This window comes from Bos javanicus, chromosome 21 (genome assembly GCF_032452875.1).
Source record: "Bos javanicus breed banteng chromosome 21, ARS-OSU_banteng_1.0, whole genome shotgun sequence".
NCBI classification, from domain to species: Eukaryota; Metazoa; Chordata; class Mammalia; order Artiodactyla; family Bovidae; genus Bos; species Bos javanicus.
In genome coordinates, this window is record NC_083888.1 from 67,725,396 (window position 1) to 67,746,111 (window position 20,716).

At 51.2% G+C, this 20,716-nt stretch overlaps 2 protein-coding genes and 1 long non-coding RNA gene across 5 annotated transcripts in view; 1 reads left to right on the forward strand and 2 right to left on the reverse strand.

Annotated features, from left to right (window-relative positions):
* Positions 1–2,261: 2,261 nt before the first annotated feature.
* Positions 2,262–7,732, reverse strand: ATP5MJ (ATP synthase membrane subunit j). 2 transcript variants are annotated; one of them, XM_061395513.1, is made up of 4 exons: positions 7,622–7,732; positions 3,895–4,018; positions 3,178–3,201; positions 2,262–2,404 (listed from the first exon to the last, which is right to left on the reverse strand). In XM_061395513.1, exons 2-4 carry the CDS (start codon positions 4,016–4,018, stop codon positions 2,370–2,372), a joined length of 183 nt encoding a protein of 60 aa, XP_061251497.1. In that variant the 5' UTR covers positions 7,622–7,732; the 3' UTR covers positions 2,262–2,369. The 2 variants fall into 2 exon arrangements, with proteins under 2 accessions (XP_061251497.1, XP_061251499.1); XM_061395515.1 differs by lacking the exon at positions 7,622–7,732 and adding an exon at positions 7,188–7,363.
* A 248-nt stretch (positions 7,733–7,980) lies between these two features.
* LOC133234656 (uncharacterized) lies at positions 7,981–8,675 on the reverse strand. The gene is made up of 2 exons (XR_009732237.1): positions 8,407–8,675; positions 7,981–8,088 (listed from the first exon to the last, which is right to left on the reverse strand). It is a non-coding gene; the product is annotated as an uncharacterized LOC133234656 (long non-coding RNA).
* Positions 8,676–13,026: 4,351 nt separating this feature from the next.
* TDRD9 (tudor domain containing 9) overlaps positions 13,027–20,716 on the forward strand; it is a 110,354-nt gene continuing 102,664 nt past the window's right edge. The window contains exon 1 of one of the 2 annotated variants that reach the window (XM_061395511.1): positions 13,027–13,447. In XM_061395511.1, the coding sequence (XP_061251495.1) occupies positions 13,152–13,447 (296 nt within the window). In that variant the 5' untranslated portion in view covers positions 13,027–13,151. The remainder of the gene's footprint in view (positions 13,448–20,716) is intronic. The other variant, XM_061395510.1, reaches the window with a different exon arrangement.

A 20,716-nucleotide genomic window follows, 5' to 3' on the forward strand; every position in this document is an offset into this window, starting at 1 on the left:
AAAGCAGCCCTTCAGATGCTGGAGCTGTGTTCTCCCCCACCTGCCTCAGGATCCCCCACGGTTCAGGGTGAAGAGCAGAGTACTAGACGAGGACGGGCAGCAGGCAGACTTCAGGATAAAGGGCCCCCTTGTGGCACCGTCTGAAAAAGAAACTGGCTGCTCTTGCTCGCAGCTGAGCTCGAGGCCCTCTCTGCTTCTGCAGAAGCCTCTCTGGTCAGCACCTCCTGAGAGCTGCTCTGAACACTCCCGGGGGGAGGGCCCCTCCTCGCCCCCAGCACCGCTCCAGGCCGTCCCAGCTTGGTGCTCAGCGCCCACAGGAAGCCGGGCTGGCAGGGAGCACCAGCTCCCCCTACAGGCTGCCTCGGGCCCAAACAGCAAGTGGGTTCTGAGCAGCAATAAAACTGCTTCTTTCTACAACCTAACTCCACGTAGGAGGCAAGGACAATAACTCCCTGCTGGGACTTCCCTGCTGGTCCAACAGTTAAGACTGCACCTTCCAATGCAGGGTGTGAAGGTTCAATTCCTGGTCAGGGAGCTAAGATTCCAGCTGCCACATGACCAAAAAAACAAAACAAAAGGTAACACAAACAATACTGTGACAAACTCAATAAATAAATAAAAAGAAACCAGCTGGTTTATCTTCAGGGGTGGGTCCCTCCTCTGTGCATCATTCATGAGCCACAGGGCCCACTTCCACAGTCCCAACAGCCCCTCACCCCATTTTCCGCACAGGTTCTAGAGGAGTGGTAAGCATCTTTTACAGACTGTTTCCCCATGACTGTAACTACGGGAACCTGCACGCAGCAGAGGGGACCTGCTCTCAGGGTCCGCACACCAACGCCTCTGCTGACATCAGGGCCTGTTCCCAGGCCTCGCCTTCTTCTCCGGACAGAGCTCAGACTCTCGGAGTCCAAGTCCTGGTCCCAGCCCTGGCTAGCCAACCCTTGGCACATCACTGCCCCTCTCTCAGCCTCAGTCTCCTCTGTAATACGGGACTACAGCCCCACCTCGCTCGGTTCTCAGGAGTGAACGTGCTGATGGGCAGCACGGTGGGGAGTGTGGCTGAACGCTGGTGGTGGGTGCGTTTTTTGTATGGATCAGCAAAAGTGTGGTCCTGGGAACTTGTGAGGAACACAAGTTCTCAGGCTTCTTCTTACACAGAAGGAAGCTGGACATGCTGGGCTTGCTCGTCCCTCCTGACAGCCCTCCAGGGGATGCCGTCTCAAAACAGACGGCCCAGATGAGCAAATTTTAAAATGAGGTCCTTCTGAACTGCAGAGCTGACTCATCCTCTGGACGCAGTTATTGGACAAAATGCTATTCCTGCAAGAGAACGGAACCCTGCCCCCAGCTTCAACACCAAGGCCCTCTGGGACTCTATGACACTTTCACGCCAGGTCCCTGTCGGAGCCAGCGAGGCTGAAAGTGGGTTTTATCCCCATTTTACAACAGACACCAAGGCTCAGAGACCCCATTCAGAAGTGGCAGCCATTTCTCAGGCACCATCCGTGGGCCTGGCTTGACACTAGTGCTGGAGAACAAAACACGCAGGGACGGTCACTGCCCTTCAGGGACGGCCACTGCCCTTCAGGGACGGTCACTGCCCTTCAGAGAAGTGGAGGTGGCCAGAGACCAGCCCGGGACCGGGCCGCCACGTCTACTCCACAGGCAGACACCCCCACCTGCGCTTCCACCCTGAGCTGACTGCTTCAGGATCTACTTTTTGAACGCAATTCTAGGGGTTTTGGTAATTGTCTTAGATGGAGAAAAACATTATGCAGCGTTCATTTGATATCAGTCAAGCTAAAAAAGTATCAATTGATTTTTTTTTTTAATTATGTATCTTGCCTTATAAGTGACTTCTGAAGAAAATCTTCTCCCAGAATCTCTCATTCCACCTAGTATGTGATTTAACACTGCCTTACCTCTAAAGCCTTTTACAGTTTGAGTAACACACGCTTTCCCACACCTCCTCTTCCTGAGCTCCACAGTAACCCTGTTAGAACTTCCCTGTTCATTTTCCAGATGAGAAACGGGAGGCTCAGGGAGGTCAGAGTACTAAGCAGCAGAATCATCTGTTTAGCAAACAGTTACAGACCTTGGGAGCGCGAGTGCCTAGATGTGACCCCCAACTCCTGCACTAACGGGCGCGTACCCCTCAGCCCCTCAGGGCCACTGAGGATGGCTGCACAGACCTGCTCAGGGTGGGGCTGGCACAGGGCGGGCGAGGGGCGCAGGGAGGGACTCGGGTGCAGACAGCGTGGGTCTCACAGGTATGTTTATTCAGGCTCGAGGGCAGCGGCATCTCAACACGGGGTCCCACGTTCCCAGAGCACAGCCAGGCCGATGTCCCGTCCGCAGAAAGCTGGTTAATGATGACCATGAGCCGGAGTGGCGCTGGAAGCTTTCCGAAGAGAAGCACAACGCAGAGACAGTTTAGGAGGGAGGGAAGAGCAGACTGCAGTCATCACGCAAGCCCGCACTGACAAGCCGGAGGCAAGACCAGGAGGCAGAGAGAGGGCTATTTCTACGGCAATGTGCGTGGAGGGTCTGTGGAACCCACCTGGACACAAAGAGCGAGGGCAGGAAACGTCTCCTCCCAAGCTCACGGGCCAGCCCTGCGTTTGTCTGGGACTCAGGTGGCTAGAGTTTCACTGTCATGTGGATGTGAAGTGAGGAAATGTCTGCACCAGAGTCCAAGTGGCATTCCCAGGGCAGCCCGCTCGCACAGGCAGCTCCTGTGTCCCCACTGAAGCCCCAGCCAGCTCTCATCAACTCACTGCACTCCTGGGAGCTACACTCGCACAGGCAGCTCCTTCGTCCCCACTGGAGGCCCCAGCCAGCTCTCATCAACTCACTGCACTCCTGGAAGCTACGCTCGCACAGGCAGCTCCTGCGTCCCCACTGGAGCCCTAGCCAGCTCTCATCAACTCACTGCACTCCTGGGAGCTACACTCAGCCAGGGCTGAGCAACGGTTTTTAAGCTCGGTCTATAGGAAGCAGAACATCCGGCGCCTCTGCCTCAGCAGACCAGCGCTCTGCGTTCCGACACGTCCCCTCTGGGCCTGACCGCTCACTGAAGCAGCTGTCGGCTGCAATTCTCAATAAGGAGGCGCCTCGTCCTGAAAGGTGTGATGGTGTTTCTCATTCCCCACCCATTTTAAGCAGAAATCTTACCTTTCAAGGCTTTACTTCTTTTATCTAAAATAAATGGAAAGAAAAATTGGTCATACCAATTCTTTGCAAAAATGCCTTTAGCCAACTTATTGTCAAAATCATCATCTGGCTGAAAAGTTCATACCTTAGGTAATGCTGTTAAGTGAAGCTTTCAGAAAATAGTAATCCTGTAGTGCTTCAAAGCCACAAAGTGGAAAAAGTTTTACCACAGATGTTCTCTGAACAGGCCTCTTCACTCCCCACCACATCCCAAACTCCAGCCCTGCAGTTTAAAGTTCTCTCCTTTCTTCCCTCTCTCTTATTCGTACACAATTGGGCCTCATCTGTGCTCTACTGAGAACCAAGTGGATGCTTTGCCTCAAGCTTTATTATGAAAATGTTCATTCAGATTAGTGGGAAAGGTACACAGAATACTGTTTACCAGGACACTCTACCCTAAGTGTTTTAACCTGCATCTCTCAAAACTAAGGACATCGCCTATGCACTCTGAACACTGCCACACCTAGGGAAATTCACAATTCCCTGATGCCAAAGTCTTGCTCAAATCTCTCTTATTGCTGACACAGCTCTTATACTCCCCATGTTTGAATAAAGGACCACCAGGGTTTCTGGTGTGGCCTGCTGGTTAAGGGCCATAGTTTCTTTACAATATGAACTGTGATTCCTCTTGAAAGGATTTCCTTCCTGATCTCTAATGAATCAAACAAAGAAACTTACCAGCACTCCTGATTTTATAAACGATGTAGGCCATCAACCCCGTTCCTATCCAAATCTCCTGGTAAGCTTGGGTATAGTAGGGTTTCATGGGGATCCAAACTTTCTTAATAAGACTCTGAAGCATCTGAAAAGGAGCACAGTGGTTAAGTATTACCATGACTGCTGTTTCAATAAACCTAACTGCTGAGAGGTTTCCCTTTATTAAGTTTGAACCTATTTCTCAAACTATTCAAGCCTCTATGCCAGGCCTGCTCCCCAAAGCCCTTCCAACATCCACACGGGGGCTCCGCTCGCAACAGCTTTTCAAGCTCCACACACCGGCAATACCCCCCACCTTGGCCATCCGTGCACTCCGTCACTTCCCATTCCTCCAGGCCCAGAGCTCGCTCAGCCTGCACTGCCATCGCCAGCCCGCCTCTGAAGGCTACCCTCCACAGTGTCCCCAAATTATGCCAAAAATCACACACTTCTAAAACTTTAAAACTAGTACATTTGCATCACCGTGTTAAGAGTTGTCGGCATTTGATGCTGAAAAAGAGCGTGGTGAGTTCCCTGTGACGGCAACACCAGGCTCGGGCTCACGCTCATCCAGCGAGTCTCAGTCCTTCTTCTGTTTGAGTTCGGCAGTGCTGAGACACACCCGACATATAAGCCGTGCGGTGCTCATGGTGCGCGCCGCAGTGTGACCGACAGACGTGCGCCTTGTGGGTGGACTTCCCCCGTCCAGTTAGGTAACACACCCATCACCTCTTATTTTTTAAAGAGAACTTTCAGTTGTATTCTCTTAGCACACTTCAACTATGCAATTCAGTGTTATGACCTACAGAGTGCTGCATCATCCCAGTCTTCAGGTCTACTAACAGTAGAATTTAACAAATACAGAGAGCATGAGAGAACACCGTCACTTCCTAGGAGACGCAGTAATAACTTATTTAATCAATAAAATAATTACTGGATCTGATTAGGAAAAGCCATCACATTCTGAACTGACACAGCTCACCTTTATGTGCAGTTCTCAAAGCGGTGCTTTTGCTCATGTTTATAATTCACCAGATTCTAAAATCAGGTGCCCTCATTTTCATTTTAATAAGCTTTGCAACATCCAAGGTGATCTATTAAACTATCGCCACTCGAACCATCGTGAGGAACACCGACATCAAAGTACCTCTCATCTTACCAGGAGCACTGCTCCGGCTTCAGTCAGCAAGGCCGCCCCAGTCCCAGCCCCAGGCTGACCGACGGTCACCCCGTTGCTTTCGCATGTCTACTTGGCTACACAAAATTTCACTTCAGTTTCCTCTGGTTTTCCGTGAGTGAAACCTGTATCGTGTGGCCATTATTCACTCAGCAGATGTGAAGTGTGCATGTAAGAGGTGGCAGGCACGGTTTCTGGAGCTGAGACACGGGCTCCTAAAGAGCCAGGAGCTCCTGGGGGAACAGTGTCGTCAGCAGAGGCAGCACATGGGCCGAGACCCTGCGGTCAGGACGTGCCTGGAGTGGGAGAGCCCTCGGGAAGGCCACAGCGGCTGCGGGGGCTCGCACCTGGACCGTCCCTCTTGGCAGCTAACTTGAACTGTCCCGGTTTCCTCATCTCTAAAGCAGGGATAAACCGCCCCCCGCCCCCGCGCCTGCCCCCCGAGGGCTGTCGTGAAGACAGAGGTGCTGCTCTGTGTCACAGTACTTGCTGTGCTACAGCAAGTGTTCATACACACGGAGTCGCAGCTGTACTTGGGGCGGCGGACGGCCAGAGCTCGATGGCCTTGGGGGCTGCAGCAGAGAACGCAGTTCTCACCCTAAGACTGTCACACAAACCTAGCACATGTGTGAAGCACTTTACACGCTTATCGCCTGCACCCCAGGAGGAAGCTGCCCGAGCTCACCCAGCTGGATCTGCGCTTCATGACTGAGGATCTGCTCTGAGGCCTGGCTCCCAGCTCTTCCCAGGAGAGCACAGACCCCGGCTGAGGTGTGTGTGCCCTCACACGCCCTGTCCCCAGGCAGTACTGGGACGCTCCCTCAGGACACACGGCTCCAGGAAGCCAATGGCGCCACCTCGAGAGGCACTGAGAGCGTGCCACAGGGCGCAGAGGCGCCTCTGGGGCCCCAGAGGGGAAGAGCTCAGAGGCGCTGAGTGTGCTCCCCTCCTCCCTGCGCCCAGCACTGACTGGGAAGGAAGACCAGGGGGTTGGAAGCCTGTGAACCTTGGGTTCCTACATGAGTTCTGCCTGCTTTGCCCTCCACCTTGGCCAAGTCTGAAAGATGTCACTTCAGAGGTTTCCCTTTCTGTGAAGCACAGACAGCTCTACCTGCCCTGCTGGGCTCTCAATGGAATTTCAGGAGGAAACATAAAGGACCCTGGCCTGCCTGTGCAGTTGCTCAGTCATGTTCGACTCTTTGCGACCCCATGGACCGTAGCCTGCCAGGCTCCTCTGTCCATGGGGATTTTCCAGGCAATAATACTGGAGTGGGTTGCCATGCCCTCCTCCAGGGGATCTTCCCCACCCAGGGATTGAACCCAGGTCTCCAGCGTTGCAGGAGCATTCTTCGCCGTTTGAGCCCACCAGGGAAGCCCGGCCTACTCCCTGGTGAGGAATAAAAACTCAGTAAATGATCACAACAAGCTCAGAAGGAACCTCTGCAAAAGGCTAGCTGGCTGCAATAGTACTAAGCTCCTGGGGTTCTACAGAGGACTTAAGCTTAAGAAGATGAGGGCAAGGCCCAGGCCCATTAGAGGCCTTGGAGCAAGGCCAGATGAAGACCTAGAAGGAAAGAGCAAAGCAAACCAGGAAGGTCAAAGGCCCTAAGAACAGACCAAAATAACCTGTTTTCTGGATCTTTTGTTCAAGGCCCAGGCCCCTGGCGTTCTCTCCTCACCTAAAACGATCCGAGACTGCTACAGGGCAGGTACGCTGCAAACGCTCACCTCCCACCTGCCTTTGGCTCAAGGGTTCCACGCTCGGTCGGACGAGTGCCCCGGAGGCCCCCTACTTCTGCCTAAGTCCACTCTGTCCAGCCACGTTTCCCAGCTCTGCGTGGGTTTTATTAACGCCCTTTCCTTCAAAGGCCCATCCTAGTCAAAGGCCAGATGGGAGTCCACTGTGCCCGGCTCAGTCTGCAGTTTCTGGCGCTACGTTAAGCAAACCGTCACCTGAACCTACACTGAAGACCGGAAACGTCTGACCCGTTGAGCCCGGACCAGGCTTCACAGGCTTAATGTCCGTGCAACTGCAGTCACCACCTCGGATCCCCTTCTGGTCCCCGCCTCGCCCCTCCCATGGCCTTGTCATATGTACAGGGTAGCTCCGGGAACAGTAAGCAGCGAGGAAACCTGAGGGGTAAGGCGAGAGGCCACTAGACGTGGCGCCGAAGTGCTCAGCTTGGATCCTGACTCCATCACTTACTAGCCCCGTAACCTCGGAGGAGGTGGCTGACTTTCATGGCCGAAGGAAAAGGCGTGGAGCGGCCTCGGCGTTACTCGCCAAGCACAGCGAACCCCGAGACGACCTCCCTTTACAGTGGGGGGCCCGCGGGGGAAAACGCGCGTGGGCAGCGGGAGCGGTTGGGCCCCAAGGTCAGCGGGGGTCGAGGTGCGGTTGTGGGCGGGCCGGGGAAGCTCCTGCCCGCGGCCGTGGGGGCCATACGGGGCCCCGGGTTTCCGCCGCCCGCGGTCCGGCCCTCACCATCCCGGTGGCCCTAAGCCAAGCGCAGGACTCGGCCACACACTCACCTCGGCCGAGGACCAGAGGCTCGGGAAGCCCCAACTCAGAACCGCCAACTCGGAAAGGTCACTCCGCGCGCAGGCGCCGCGCGGGGCCTGCCGGGAAGGTGGAAGGAGCGACGGTGCCCCTGGCCAGAGTGCCTACCTGACCGCGCCTGCGCACCACAGCGCCCCCAGCGGTTCGACCAGATGGAGGCCGACAGCACGAGCGGCGGGGGAGGGGACGTGGCCGGGTTTTGTGTCATAATAAGGTGACCAACAGTCCGGATTTGCCCGGGAGTAGGACTTCCTGTGTTGCAACAGGGAAGGTCTTGGACAAAGAGGACGAGTTGGTCTACCTGATAACGGGAGTCTCTGCTTGCTGTGTTAATGGCCGAGAAGCCGAGTCTCCCACCTCTGGGTTTCTTGCCATTTCTCTTTGTTATCAACATTCTTGGTCTGCATGTTTTTATGCATCAATTCCGTGCATAGTAATTCTACACAATAGACAATATAAATAAAGACTTCCACAGGGACTCCAGACACTGGAGTTTTAAAACGTAGGTTTTAAAAAGACCCACGATTAGTATGCACAAAGAAACACAAGGCTGAAAAATTAAGCAGAGAACTGGAAATTGTAAAAAAAAAAAAAAAAAAAGAAAAGAAAGCCACTTAACTGACTGAAAAAGAGCCAAAAAGAAATTTGATTGATTTATAGCAACAGATTAGACAGTTGAAGAATCGCTGAATTGGAGGCTGGGTTAGAAAAAACCATTGAGGAACACAGACAAAAGAGGAACAGCAAGAAAGTTTACCATAATATAACCGCCAATCTAGAATTCTGTGCGTGAGGAAATTAGCATTCAATAAAGAAAGCGAAATGACATTTTGGACCAACTAAGACTGAGGGAATAATCAGCAGTAGATCTGCGGATTTAAAAAAAAAACTGTTCATTATTCAGGCAAAAGAAAAGTGAGTTCAGATGGAAGAAGGGTAGGGAGGAGAAACAGCAATGAACCCGCTTCAAAGGGAAGAAAGTTTAGAATTAAATGAAGCTGTGCATCAAACTCGAAAAGCTTGTCATCTTACAGTATTGATGCTCAAAATGTGGTCTGGGGGTTTTCAAGACTCCTTAGGGGTCAAAACTTTTATCCATAATAATAGTAAGATGTTCTCTTTTTCATTAGAATCCTCTCACAAGTGTATGGTGGAGTTCTCCAGAGGCTGTATGACTTGTGATGTCACAACAGAATAAGAACCCAGCTGTCAGCCATTAAGGCAGGCATTGAGAGGTCTGTGGAAAGGCAGACGTGTCGCTCTTCTCAAACACAGAAATTGGGGGGCAAACACAGTGACTTTTCTTAATTATTTGCTTTAACACAAAACAGTTTTATTAATATTATAAAATTAATTTAAAAATAAATAAAACCTTTCTCAGTTGTAACCCCTAAAAAAGTAGATAGAACCTACACAAAAAGCTCTCTAGGGTCTTCAACAATTTTTAAGTGTGTAAAGGAATCTTGAGACAAAGAAAAAGTTTGAAAAACAGTCTTAGAAAAAGAATGTTTTAGACTTATAATGAGTTAGAAAACTGCAGAGGACAAAAAGCACTTAGGAAAAACCTTAAGGAGTTATTTCAAGACAAATCATTTCAACTTAAAACTCCACTTGGGATCAACAGAATTTTAATGTCCTTAGTCGCTAATCTATGGCACCCCACTCCAGTACTCTTGCCTGGAGAATCCCATGGACAGAGGAGCCTGGAAGGCTGCAGTCCATGGGGTCGCTAAGAGTCAGATACAACTGAGCGACTTCACTTTCACTTTTCTCTTTCACGCATTGGAGAAGGAAATGGCAACCCACTCCAGTGTTCTTGCCTGGAGAATCCCAGGGACGGGGGAGCCTGGTGGGCTGCTGTCTATGGGGTAGCACAGAGTCGGACACGACTGAAGGGACTTAGCAGTAGCAGTCGCTAATCCAACATGGCCCGCAAGAAACATGGCCCATGTTCAAAGAAAACAATGTTTAAAGAATGGGCCATCCCAGCAGATTTATTCAAAGCACAAAGTGCTATATTTTGTGGCTGAGGAGGGTCAGTGAAGACAGGAAAGTCTTTTGGGCAAAGCTTCTCCTGCTCATGGCATCAACATCATTTGTAATTGTCTTCTGCTGTTTTCCCTTTGGGCCTGCAGCCCCACCAGCTCCGGGAATGCAAATATGGGAAACCTCCACCAAGGCCCACTCTGGGGCCTTCCCAGGTGCCCTGACCTAGGTGTCCACGTGCCTATGCAGAAATATCAAGCTGCCTCTTGTGAACTCTGGACTTTGGGCAGGAATCCTGGATGAGCTGGGCCAAGTGACTAAAGAGGCCAAGAACTACTAGTGAAAGTAAGGGGTCAAAGCAGGCCCTGGGGCAAGCCTGTGGCATCTCCAGACCTGTTATCACTTGTCTGTCATCCTCAAAGAAGGCTCACAACTGAAGCAGCAGATCCAATCTATCCAGCAGTCCATTGAAAGGCTCTTAGTCTAAACAGGTGACCTCAGCCACATGTCCTGCTGACTCCTCCCCCAGGGGTTATGTATCATATTGTCTGTTAGCATGCAGTATCTTCAGCTACCTTCTGTTGTTATAAAATACTGTAGTGCTTTAATCCCGTTTTTGGACTTCCGTGGTGTCTCAGTGTTAAAGAACCTACCTGCCAATGCAGGAGACACAGTTTTGATCCCTGGGTCCGGAAGATCCCCTGGAGAAGAAAATGGCAACATGCTCCAGTTTTCTTGCCTCAGAAATCCCATAGACAGAGAAGCCTGGAGACTTCTGGTCTCCAGTAAACTCCTGGAGTTTACTCAAACTCATGTCCATTGAGTCAGTGATGCCATTCAACCATCTCATCCTCTATTGTCCCCTTCTCCTCTCGCTTTCAATCTTTCCCAGCATCAGGGTCTTTTCAAATGAGTTAGTTCTTTGCATCAGGTGGCCAAAGTACTGGAGTTTCAGCTTCAACATCAGTCCTTCCAATGAACATTCAGGGCTGATTTCCTTGAGGATGGACTGGTTGGATCTCCTTGTACTGCTGCTGCTGCTAAATCACTTCAGTCACGTCTGACTCTGTGTGACCCCATAGACGGCAGCCCACCAGGCCCCCCTGTCCCTGGGATTCTCCAGGCAAGAACACTGGAGTGGATTGCCATTTCCTTCTTCAATGCATGAAAGTGAAAAGTGAAAGTGAAGTCGCTCAGTCGTGTCTGACTCCTAGCAACTCCATGGACTGCAGCCTACCAGGCTCCTCTGTCCATGGGATTTTCCAGGCAAGAGTACTGGAGTGGGGTGCCATTGCCTTCTCCGTCTCCTTGTACTAGTAATGTACTAATAATGTACTAGGGAACACAAATGGGATTTGCAGTTACTGAAGTGGACGACAGAAGATGATGTGGTTGGATGGCATCACCTACTCAATGGACAGGAGTTTGAGCAAACTTTCGGAGACCGTGAAGGACAGGGAAGCCTGGTGTGCTGCAGTCCATGGGGTCACAAAGAGTTGCACATGACCGAGCAACTGAACAACAGCCTATCTTGCAAAATTCGAACATGTGTTAGCTTTCACCAAACTTGTAGTGTTTTTCAATCAATGCTGAATGACGTACAAAGAGTCTCAATGAGTTTATGATCACATTTTCTTGTCTTTCCCTTGCCCACAAATGTGTACATGTGAGGCGGTTCAGTATTTGGATCAGCCAAAACTCCAAGGCCCAGATCTCATATGTTGGTGGTGTGGCCAAGTTAGGACCTGGAACTGCTAGCTCAGTACCATGCTGGGTTCATTTTTTGTAAGAAACCAGTAGTTCAACCGAGTCTAGTCTGACTTCTACCTGCACTGCTCTCAGGCTGACCTCTTAACTGCCACTCATTGCGTATTTCCCAGTCCTGAACTGATTGGCTCTCACACTGTTGATCAGTACATGTTCTTCATGCTGCTCAGGCACTCTTTCACACTGCTCCTGGGAGCCCACATGGTGCCCGACACTGCACTGGGCACTGATGATATTAAGGTGGGCAGGCAGTAACGTCAGTATCTTTGCTGGATTTGTCCTCTCTGCCTTTTCTTTCAGGCTGTTTCCTAGCTTCTGTCCATCTCCACTCACTCTGGCCTGGACCTTTTCAGCTGCTCTGAGGGTTTTAACCACCATCCATTTGTTGATAATCTCCAAAGGTGAACCTCTTACCACCTGTTTCTGTGCAGCTGTGGGGAGGACATTGCCTCCGAGAAATGGATTTAGGAAGGAAGACGAACTCAGTTCAGTTCAGTCGCTCAGTTGTGTCTGACTCTTTGCGACCCCATGAATCACAGCATGCCAGGCCTCCTTGTCCATCACCAACTCCCGGAGTTCACTCAGACTCACGTCCATCGAGTCAGTGATGCCATCCAGCCATCTCATCCTCTGTCATCCCCTTCTCCTCCTGCCCCCACTCCCTCCCAGCATCAGAGTCTTTTCCAATGAGTCAACTCTTTGCATGAGGTGGCCAAAGTACTGGAGTTTCAGCTTTAGCATCATTTCTTCCAAAGAAATCCCAGGGCTGATCTCCTTCAGAATGGACTGGTTGGATCTCCTTGCAGTCCAAGGGACTCTCAGGAGTGTTCTCCAACACCACAGTTCAAAAGCATCGATTCTTCGCGCTCAGCCTTCTTCACAGTCCAACTCTCACATCCATACATGACCACTGGAAAAACCACTCAAGGAAGACGCAACTCAAGTTGCGGCCAGTCAAGTTCTGGCCCCCTAAATTCCGTCCAGATGCTCTCAGCTCCCAGAGCCCCCTGCCTTCATCAGCGGATTACCTCCCCTCCAAGTCCTCCTTCACCCAGCTTGTTATCGGTTCTCCCGCAGGTGTCCACTTAGGTGTCATTTTCTCCAAGAAGCCTTCCCTAGCTTTCTTGCTCCTTTCCCCAAATTAGGTGCAAGGTGTCTGAGGTTAGCAGGGTCGGTTTGCCTCACCCTGAGGTCTATCACTGCGACCCTGCACTGGGCCAGGCGCACAGGAGGTCCGCAATAACTTCTGTTCCTTCTCGGCCCAGATTGCCAGGCCTTAGACGGAGTAGCCCTGAGGGGGAGGCTGGAGAGACACTGGGGGCGCTGGTCTTGCACATCTACGGTCCCCTGATGCTGGGCCCACCTCCACAAGGCCGAGGGACCCTGAAGGCCTCATTTCCCCAATTTTGGTAATGGACGGCCAAACCCCGAGTCACGCAGCCTCTGTGTGGGCTGAAGAGCAGTGCTCCCAACAGGCCTAGTGCAGTGCGTCGGCGCCATGGGGTCCTTTGGCGCCACAAGCTCCCAGCAGCCCCGGTGCGTGGAGGGCTCTGATTGGAGGGCTTGTGGTGGGGCGGGGCCAGCGGCCTGAGGTTGAGCAGTGTGCCTTGTGGAGGGCTCTGATTGGAGGGCTTGCAGTGGGGCGGGGCCGCGGGCTCGCCATCTCTTGATCCTGCAGCCAGGTTCCCGCCTCGCCTGTTCACGCTTCTCTGACTGGCGGTTGAGCGGCGCTCAGGCCCGGCTGCGAACATGCTGCGCAAGCTCACCCTCGACCAAATCAATGATTGGTTTACCATAGGCAAGATGGTGACCAATGTGGAACTCCTCGGCTCGCCACCTGCCTTCCCAGCCGAGGCTGCTCGGGACGAGGCACAGCGCAGGGATGCGGCCCCCAGCTCTGACCCTGAGGCTGAGGGCCAGGCTGAGGCTCCAGCTGAGGCTCCAGCTGAGGCTCCGGTCCTGGCCCAGGCCCAGGCCGAGGCCCAGCACCAAGACCAGGAGCAGGCTCCAGCCCAGGCCCAGGCCACGCTGGCACTACCATGGAGGTAGGAGGCTGGGGAGGAGAGAGATGGGTGGGTGCAGTTGTGGGTCTGGGCTTCCAGGACCTGGGCCGTCCCCACCCGGTGAGACCGCGTCCCTGGCCTTGGCCTGTCTGGTGAGGTAGCTGGGCATCAGACAAGCCCCAGTCCGTGGCCTGGACCAGATTAAACTTCTCCACCAGGAGTGGAACCTCCCCAGAGTTTGGGTCAGTGAAAAATCTTTTTATTGATAGGCTTTATTATTATTTTTTAGAGCAGTTTAAATTTACAGGAAAATTGAACAGAAAGTAGAGTCCCAAGTATCTCCTCCTGCTCCAACAATTTCCCTCATTGTTAGTATCTTGCTTTAGTGTGGTATATTTGTATGTTTGTTACAACTGGAATTTATTTTGGAGCCCAAGAAAATGAAATCTCACACTATTTCCCCATTTTCCTCATCTATTTGCTGGCAAACCAATAGATACATCACACACACACACACACACACACACACACACACACACACACAAAAGTCGCTCAGTCGTGTCCGACTCTGCGACCCCATGGATTGTAGCCCACCAGGCTCCTCAGTCCATGGGATTTTCCAGGCATGAATACTGGAGTGGGTTGCCGTTTCCTTCTCCAATAGATACATCATTATTAACTAAATCCATAGATAAGACAGAAGGTTCATTCTTGGTGGTGTACAGTCTGTGGGTTTGGACAAAGCATGACGATATGTATCCACCATTAGTATCAAAACAGTAGTTCCCCTGCTGAAAAAAATCCCGTGTTCTGCCTGCTCATCCCTCTTTGCCCCACTCCCCATCCCCAGTGGGTAGGCAGCCACTAATCGTTTTCTTGTTTCTAGTTTGGCGTTTTTCACAGTGCCTTATAGTTGCTTCCCTGTGGTGGCCCAGTGGTAAAGAATCTGCCTGCCAATGCAGGAGACCCAGGTTTGATCCCTGGGAGGGGAAGATTCCCCTGGAGAAGGAATTAGCAACCCACTCCAGTGTTCTTGCCTGGGAAATCCCATGGACAGAGTCTGGCGGGCTACAGTCCATGGGGTCGCAAAAGAGTCAGTTACGACCGAGCAACTAAACAATCGGTGTTAACCTGCTGTATGTGACCTTTTCAGATTGGCTTCTTTCACTTAGTATTATGCACTTAAAGTTCCGACATGTCTTTCCAGGGCTTGATTACTCATTTCTTTTTAAGTGCTGAGTAACATTCCATTGTCTAAACGCACCATGGTCTGTCGGATCACCACTGAACACTATGTTGGTGCATCCCCAGTTTTGGCAGTCGTGAATGATGCTGCTGCAAACGTCCTTGTGCAGGTTTTGTGGGCCCAGAGGCGTCAGCTCGCCTGGGTAGGTGCCCAGGAGCAGCAGTGCTGCGTCTTGGTGCAGTTTCGTTAGTGCTCCTTCTCCCATTGCTCTTCCGCTGGAGTGCGGTGGAATCTGTTCGTGATCTTGGTGGAAATAAAGCAAGAGGACGCCTGCGTTTTGAGGAGACCTAGATCTGGTCAGTCGGAGAAGGCAGTGGCACCCCACTCCAGTCCTCTTGCCTGGAAAATCCCATGGACGGAGGAGCCTGGTAGGCTGCAGTCCATGGGGTCGCTAAGAGTCGGGCATGACTGAGCGACTTCACTTTCACTTTTCTCTTTCACGCATTGGAGAAGGAAATGGCAACCCACTCCAGTGTTCTTGCCTGGAGAATCCCAGGGACGGGGAGCCTGGTGGGCTGCCGTCTATGGGATCGCACAGAGTCGGACACAACTGAATCGACTTAGCAGCCCCAGCAGCAGCAGATCTGGTCAGTAGAAACACCTGCTTGCTCTTTAAAGAAAGTCAGAGTGGAAGCACCTCTTCGCACCTGGGGAATCTGTAGCACTGCTTGGCCCCTTCCCCTCAAGTTCAACGCCCTTTACAGTTGAGATGCTGGTTTTGTTTTTAAAACTTCTTAAAGCTACTCTTGTTCTTTGCCCCTCACCCCTACCCTTTGATCTAGTGGATGGACTCGAGCCTGAGTCAAGGTCTCATGGGCTGTTTCCAGCCTTTGTAAAGCCAAGTGGGACTTGGTATCTTTGGTAAATTTGTTTCTTGGGGGCAGGGAGGGGACAAAGAAACTGTGATACAGCTTTCGAGTTGCTGTTCTGTTTCATTTTCACACATTTTGTTTCCCTGAATCGCTCTGGCAAATGATTCCATTGTCTGAATGCACCATGGTCTATCCGGCCCACCCTCGGCCCACCCGCTGCCCTGCTTCGCCCTGTGCTCCCTAGACTTAATGGACAGAACGGTATCGAGTTCAAATAACTGGTTGTTGAAGTAAATTATTACTGACTTTGTCAGAAATGACAAGCACAGATTTAAATGTCCTTTTAACTGCTAAGGACCAGTTTTAAAAATTTTCAATTCTTCATGGGCTAAGACTGTTGTAAAGTCAATAAAAATGAATTTTCAGAGTAGTAAAATGAAAAAAGATAAAATGTAAGCCCCATTTTTAAGATTATTACAATCAGCATGTAAAATAACTTTATAAATGCAGTAGATGTTTGCCTGCTGCTGCTGCTGCTAAGTCACTTCAGTCGTGTCCAACTGTGCGCGACCTCATGGACTGCAGCCTACCAGGCTCCTCTGTCCATGGGATTTTCCAGGCAAGAGTACTGGAGTGGGCTGCCATTGCCTTCTCCAGATGTTTGCCTACCACCAGTGAAAAGGCAAAAAATTATGACACTGAAAGATGAACCCCTCTCCCCAGGTCAGTGGGTGTTCAGTATGCCTAAGAGTGACATAGCTCCAGAAAGAACGAAGAGGCTGAGCCACAGTGGAAACTGTGCCCAGTTGTGGATGTGTCTGGTGGTGAAACTAAAGTCTGATGCTGTAAAGAACAGTATTGCATAGGAACCTGGAATGTTAGGTCTGTGAATCAAAGTAAATTGGAAGTGGTCAAACAGGAGATGGCAACATTTAGGTGAAAATTGACATTTTAGGAATCAGTGAACTAAAAATGGATGGGAATGGGTGAATTTAATTCACATGACCATAATATCTACTACTGTGGGCAAGAATCCCTTAGAAGAAATGGAGTAGCCCTCATAGTCAACAAAAGAGTTTGAAATGCAGTACTTGGATGCAATCTCAAAAATGACAGAATGATCTCAGTTCATTTCCAAGGCAAACCATAGTATAGTGCAATTCTCACATCTGCACGTGACTACTGGGAAAACCATAGCTTTGACTGAAGGGACCGTTGTTGGCAAAGTGATGTCTCTGCTTTTCAGTACACTAAGTTTGTCATAGCTGGAGCACCAGAGACTTGATACTTTTGAATTGTGTTGGAGAACATTCAATCCTAACGGGAACCCTGAATGTTCATTGGAAGGACTGATGGTGAAGCTTTAATACTTTGGCCATCTGATGCGAAGAGCCGACTCATTGGAAAAGACCCTGATGCTGGAAAAGATTGAGGACAGGAGGAGAAGGGGGAGACAGAGGATGAGATGGTTGGATGGCATCACTGACTCAGTGGACATGAGTTTGAGCCAGCTCCGAGAGATGGTGAAGGACAGGAGGCCTGGTTTGCGTCAGTTCACGGGGTCGCAAAAAGTCAGATATGACTTGATGACTGAACAACCACAACAAAGCAGAGGACCCGGTTGGGTCCACCTGGACGCGTGACTCACAGAAACTGTGAGTAACATGTGTGTGCTGTTCTAAACTGAGTGCTCGTGCTGACTGTGGCAGCCGCGGGAAACTGACAGAGGGGTGGAGCTGGGATTCAGACACTAGAAGCTGTCGCCTGGTACTGCGGCCGCGCAGAGGCTTTTGACTGATGTCTTCTCTGTGCAGGAGAGTGTCGATATTGGGAGAAAACATTTGATGCAGAGGAAGACAGGCTTTATCAGTGTAGGGTATCACACAGTGAAGCCTTACTAGAGGGGATCAGTCCCTCAGGTGGGAAGAGTAGCGCGCATGAGTCATTGGAGTCTAGTCTGTGGGTGCTGCTAAGTCAGTTCAATGAGCCGCACGAGTCATGACCACTAGCGTTTAAAAACGGAGCAACAGAAAATTCCAGTATGCATCACGATAGTTCAGATAAGAGTTGCTCTGTGAGATGGATTCATGTCTGGGTGGTGAGTACGGTCACAGTGTGTGTTTCCTTCTGGAAGGAAGCCGCGCCTGAGGCCCTGTGGTGAGCGATCAGAGATGGCCACGAGCTGGGAGGGTGAGTGGTTTGCAGATGATACGCTCAGTGATGTGGATTTCCTCCTGTCTTGTTTTCCACATGGTATTGTGTTTTTGCTCCTTGGTGCTGATTGTGGGGTATGTTTTCTTTTATTTTTACATTCTCTTTCTTCACCTTGGCATGTGAAAAAGGAAATACTTTGTGACTGTGTTAGGCATTTCGAGCGTTTTCTTCCTCGGTTGTCTGCGGGCTTTCCTTTGGAACTCAGGGCCTGGCCCCCAGCTTGAGGCTGGGAGCTGGCCACCCCACCCTCTGCCCAGGGCTGGTCTGTGTGTGGACTGGCCTGTGTCTGCAAAGCTCACAGACTCCTGGCTCACTCCGATCTTGCTCAGCTCCCACTTTTATCTCTTGACTCTCCAGCACCTTAAGGTGTGCTTGATCCCGGAGACACTGCTACAGAAGCTTTCAGATTGCCGTCGTCTGGCGCCTTTATCCAGTTTTCTTTTCTCTTGGTTTCCCATTTCCTTCCTGGTGTGCTGTTCTGTCGATTGAGTGCCTGCTGCGTTGGGCATTTTGCACGTGACACAGGCCACGTAAGCAGTCCGTCCTTCTGACAGACGAGGCTGGTCCTGTCTTACAGCTGCCCCTGGGCTTCCTCGGCTGCGTTGGGAAGCTGCTCCCAGCGCACGTATCTGATAGGTTGGACAGTGGGTGTGTTTGACTCCACAGCATACGATCTTTTCCTTTTGGCCCTGCCTTTCCGTGTCCAGGCCTTGCATAGACGTTAGCGTTTGCTTGTGTTACCATCCAAGGAGTCTGTTTTCTCTTCACCCACAAAGTCCCTGTTTTTTAAAAACCTTCTATTTAACGGATGTAAGTTATTAGGTCATTTCCCCATTCATTGGGAAAGTACTTGAGTGTCTATGTCTTCCATGTGCAGCTGGAGTAGGCTGATGGAGAGGAGGGGCAGTCCGGTGGGAGCAGGCGCCGGGTCACGGGTTCGTCTTCGGTCTCAGTGAGAAGCTGCCCCACCCAAGACGTCCGGGGTCACTGGACGGCGCCTGGAGGCTTTGTGCGTGGCCTCCTGTGTGGTTCCCACTCCAGCAGGATGGCTGCTAGTTGAATGAATTGAATGGGGCTGGGGCAGAAACAGGGAGGTCAGGTATCAACTTTTATCAGCGCATATCCTGTTGGCTCTGTTTCTCTGGAGGGTCCTCAGTAACACATCATCCAAGCAGGAGTATCCTCTACAGGGGTATAGACCAGGACAGTGGCAGTGGAGGTGGTGAGCGACGATGGGATTCAGGATGTGTTATTAAGAGGCTGGAACTCTGTAGCCGGATCAGATACCGAATGGGAGTGGGGAAGCAGGCACGGGTGACATTGGGTTTCTGGCCGAGCCCTTGGAAGCTGTTGGGACCCGCTGAGGAAGGCCGGGCCACAGGAAGAACTGGCGTGGGCGGAATACCAGGAGCTTGACCTCGAACATGCTAACTTTGAAATTCCTATTAGATAACGGTAAGTGCAGGTGGTCTGGAGTTGAGGAGAGAAGCTCGCTGTGGGGCTGGACCAGTGGGAGTTTAAGGCTCTGGGTGAGGGAGCCCTGAGCCTGGAGCACGTGGTCATTTAGGTTGTGAGATAAAACGTGCAAAGGCGGCTGAGGAGGAACACCAGCGGGGCCAAGGAAGGGCAGCGGGAAGCCTGTTTATGTAGCGCGTGCTTGGTATCCTGAGTGTGTATCTCTTAGTGCTCTCAAGGAATTATTTTGTGTTGCTTTCCCCACATAACTCCTTGAGGGTGGAGATTTTCAGTGAGTCTCCACCTCAGCACAGTACCTGGCACATAGCGGGAACTCAGGTGTCCGAGGGAATGAATTGTCTTTGTGGGTCCCAGTTATTTTTATTCTAAAAACGGTGAGAGTTGCTTCCTCATTTGCTCCTGTCTTGAATAAAGCCTGAAATCTGTCTTTACTCCTCTGACCGGAGCTGATTTCCCTCAGGTTGGGGCGGGGCGCGTGTAATACCCTGGCAACTGAACCATAAAGTATTTTCAGAGTAAGGATGTTTCACGGTGTATGCTGTTGCACACAGTCTTGTTTGTGATGTGTTTTTTGGCTCCTGCACCATAGCAAGGGGATCAGAATGATTCTGAGATGTCTGCTGGTAAAATTGGATGGATAGGTAGTAGTGTCATTTCCTGAGAAGCGACTGGGAAACACTGGGTGGAGTGCTGAGTTACGCTCTTAGTCTGTGAAGCGTGCTGTTTGGATTCCTCTGTTCCTTTCCTGCATTTTACTTATCCTGTTAGCGGACCTCTGTGATTTGGTTTAGAGCATGTTGATTTTAAGTTGCCCGTGGGCCTCCAAAGGAGGTGTCAGGTAGGCAACCGGCTGTGTGCATTTGGGGCTGGAGGGGCCTGCCCGGCTGGCGTGCATCCCCGCTCTGCCAGGCAGCATCGCTGTGCTGTTGGGGAGCCCTTGAACAGGCGTGAGGCCGTCTGCTCATCTGTCCGATGGGAACAGCATCACCTGCTTTCGAGTTCAGGATTGAGTGGGACACGCATGTGGTGCTCAGCGCAGTGCCTGCGTGGAGAGCCATGGCCGCCTGTTACTAGGTGGGCCGAGCTGGGAACAGTGCCGCCTTTCGAGAGCTGGCCGTGTGTCAGGCTACCAGAGTCCTGTTAGTGGATTAGTGTGTGTATTCCTTACTGTTCCCAAGCTCAGACCGTTAGCTGCTGTGCCGATACTTCATCTTTGTAAACCGTACCTGAAGCTTTCCTCCCCGCGTTTGTACCCGCTTATGTTTTTAATCCTCATTCTTTTGTCGATTTAAAGTACTATAAATAGCCCTGTGTATAAATGTGTGCATCTAGTAATATTTCAGGAAGTTACTTGTGTTATACTTTCTACTTGATTTGTCAGTTTTTAAGGAACAACTCTAGTTTTAAGTTATATACACTGATACTGACACAGGAAACGTGGTTATTGGGTTATTGCCGAAGACGAAAGTGGGAGGTGGAGGCTGAGAATGCCGAGGGCAGCGCGTTTCCCACCCCTTGCTGAGTCTGGGTGTACAGCTGGTTTGTGCCTTATGGGCGACTCAG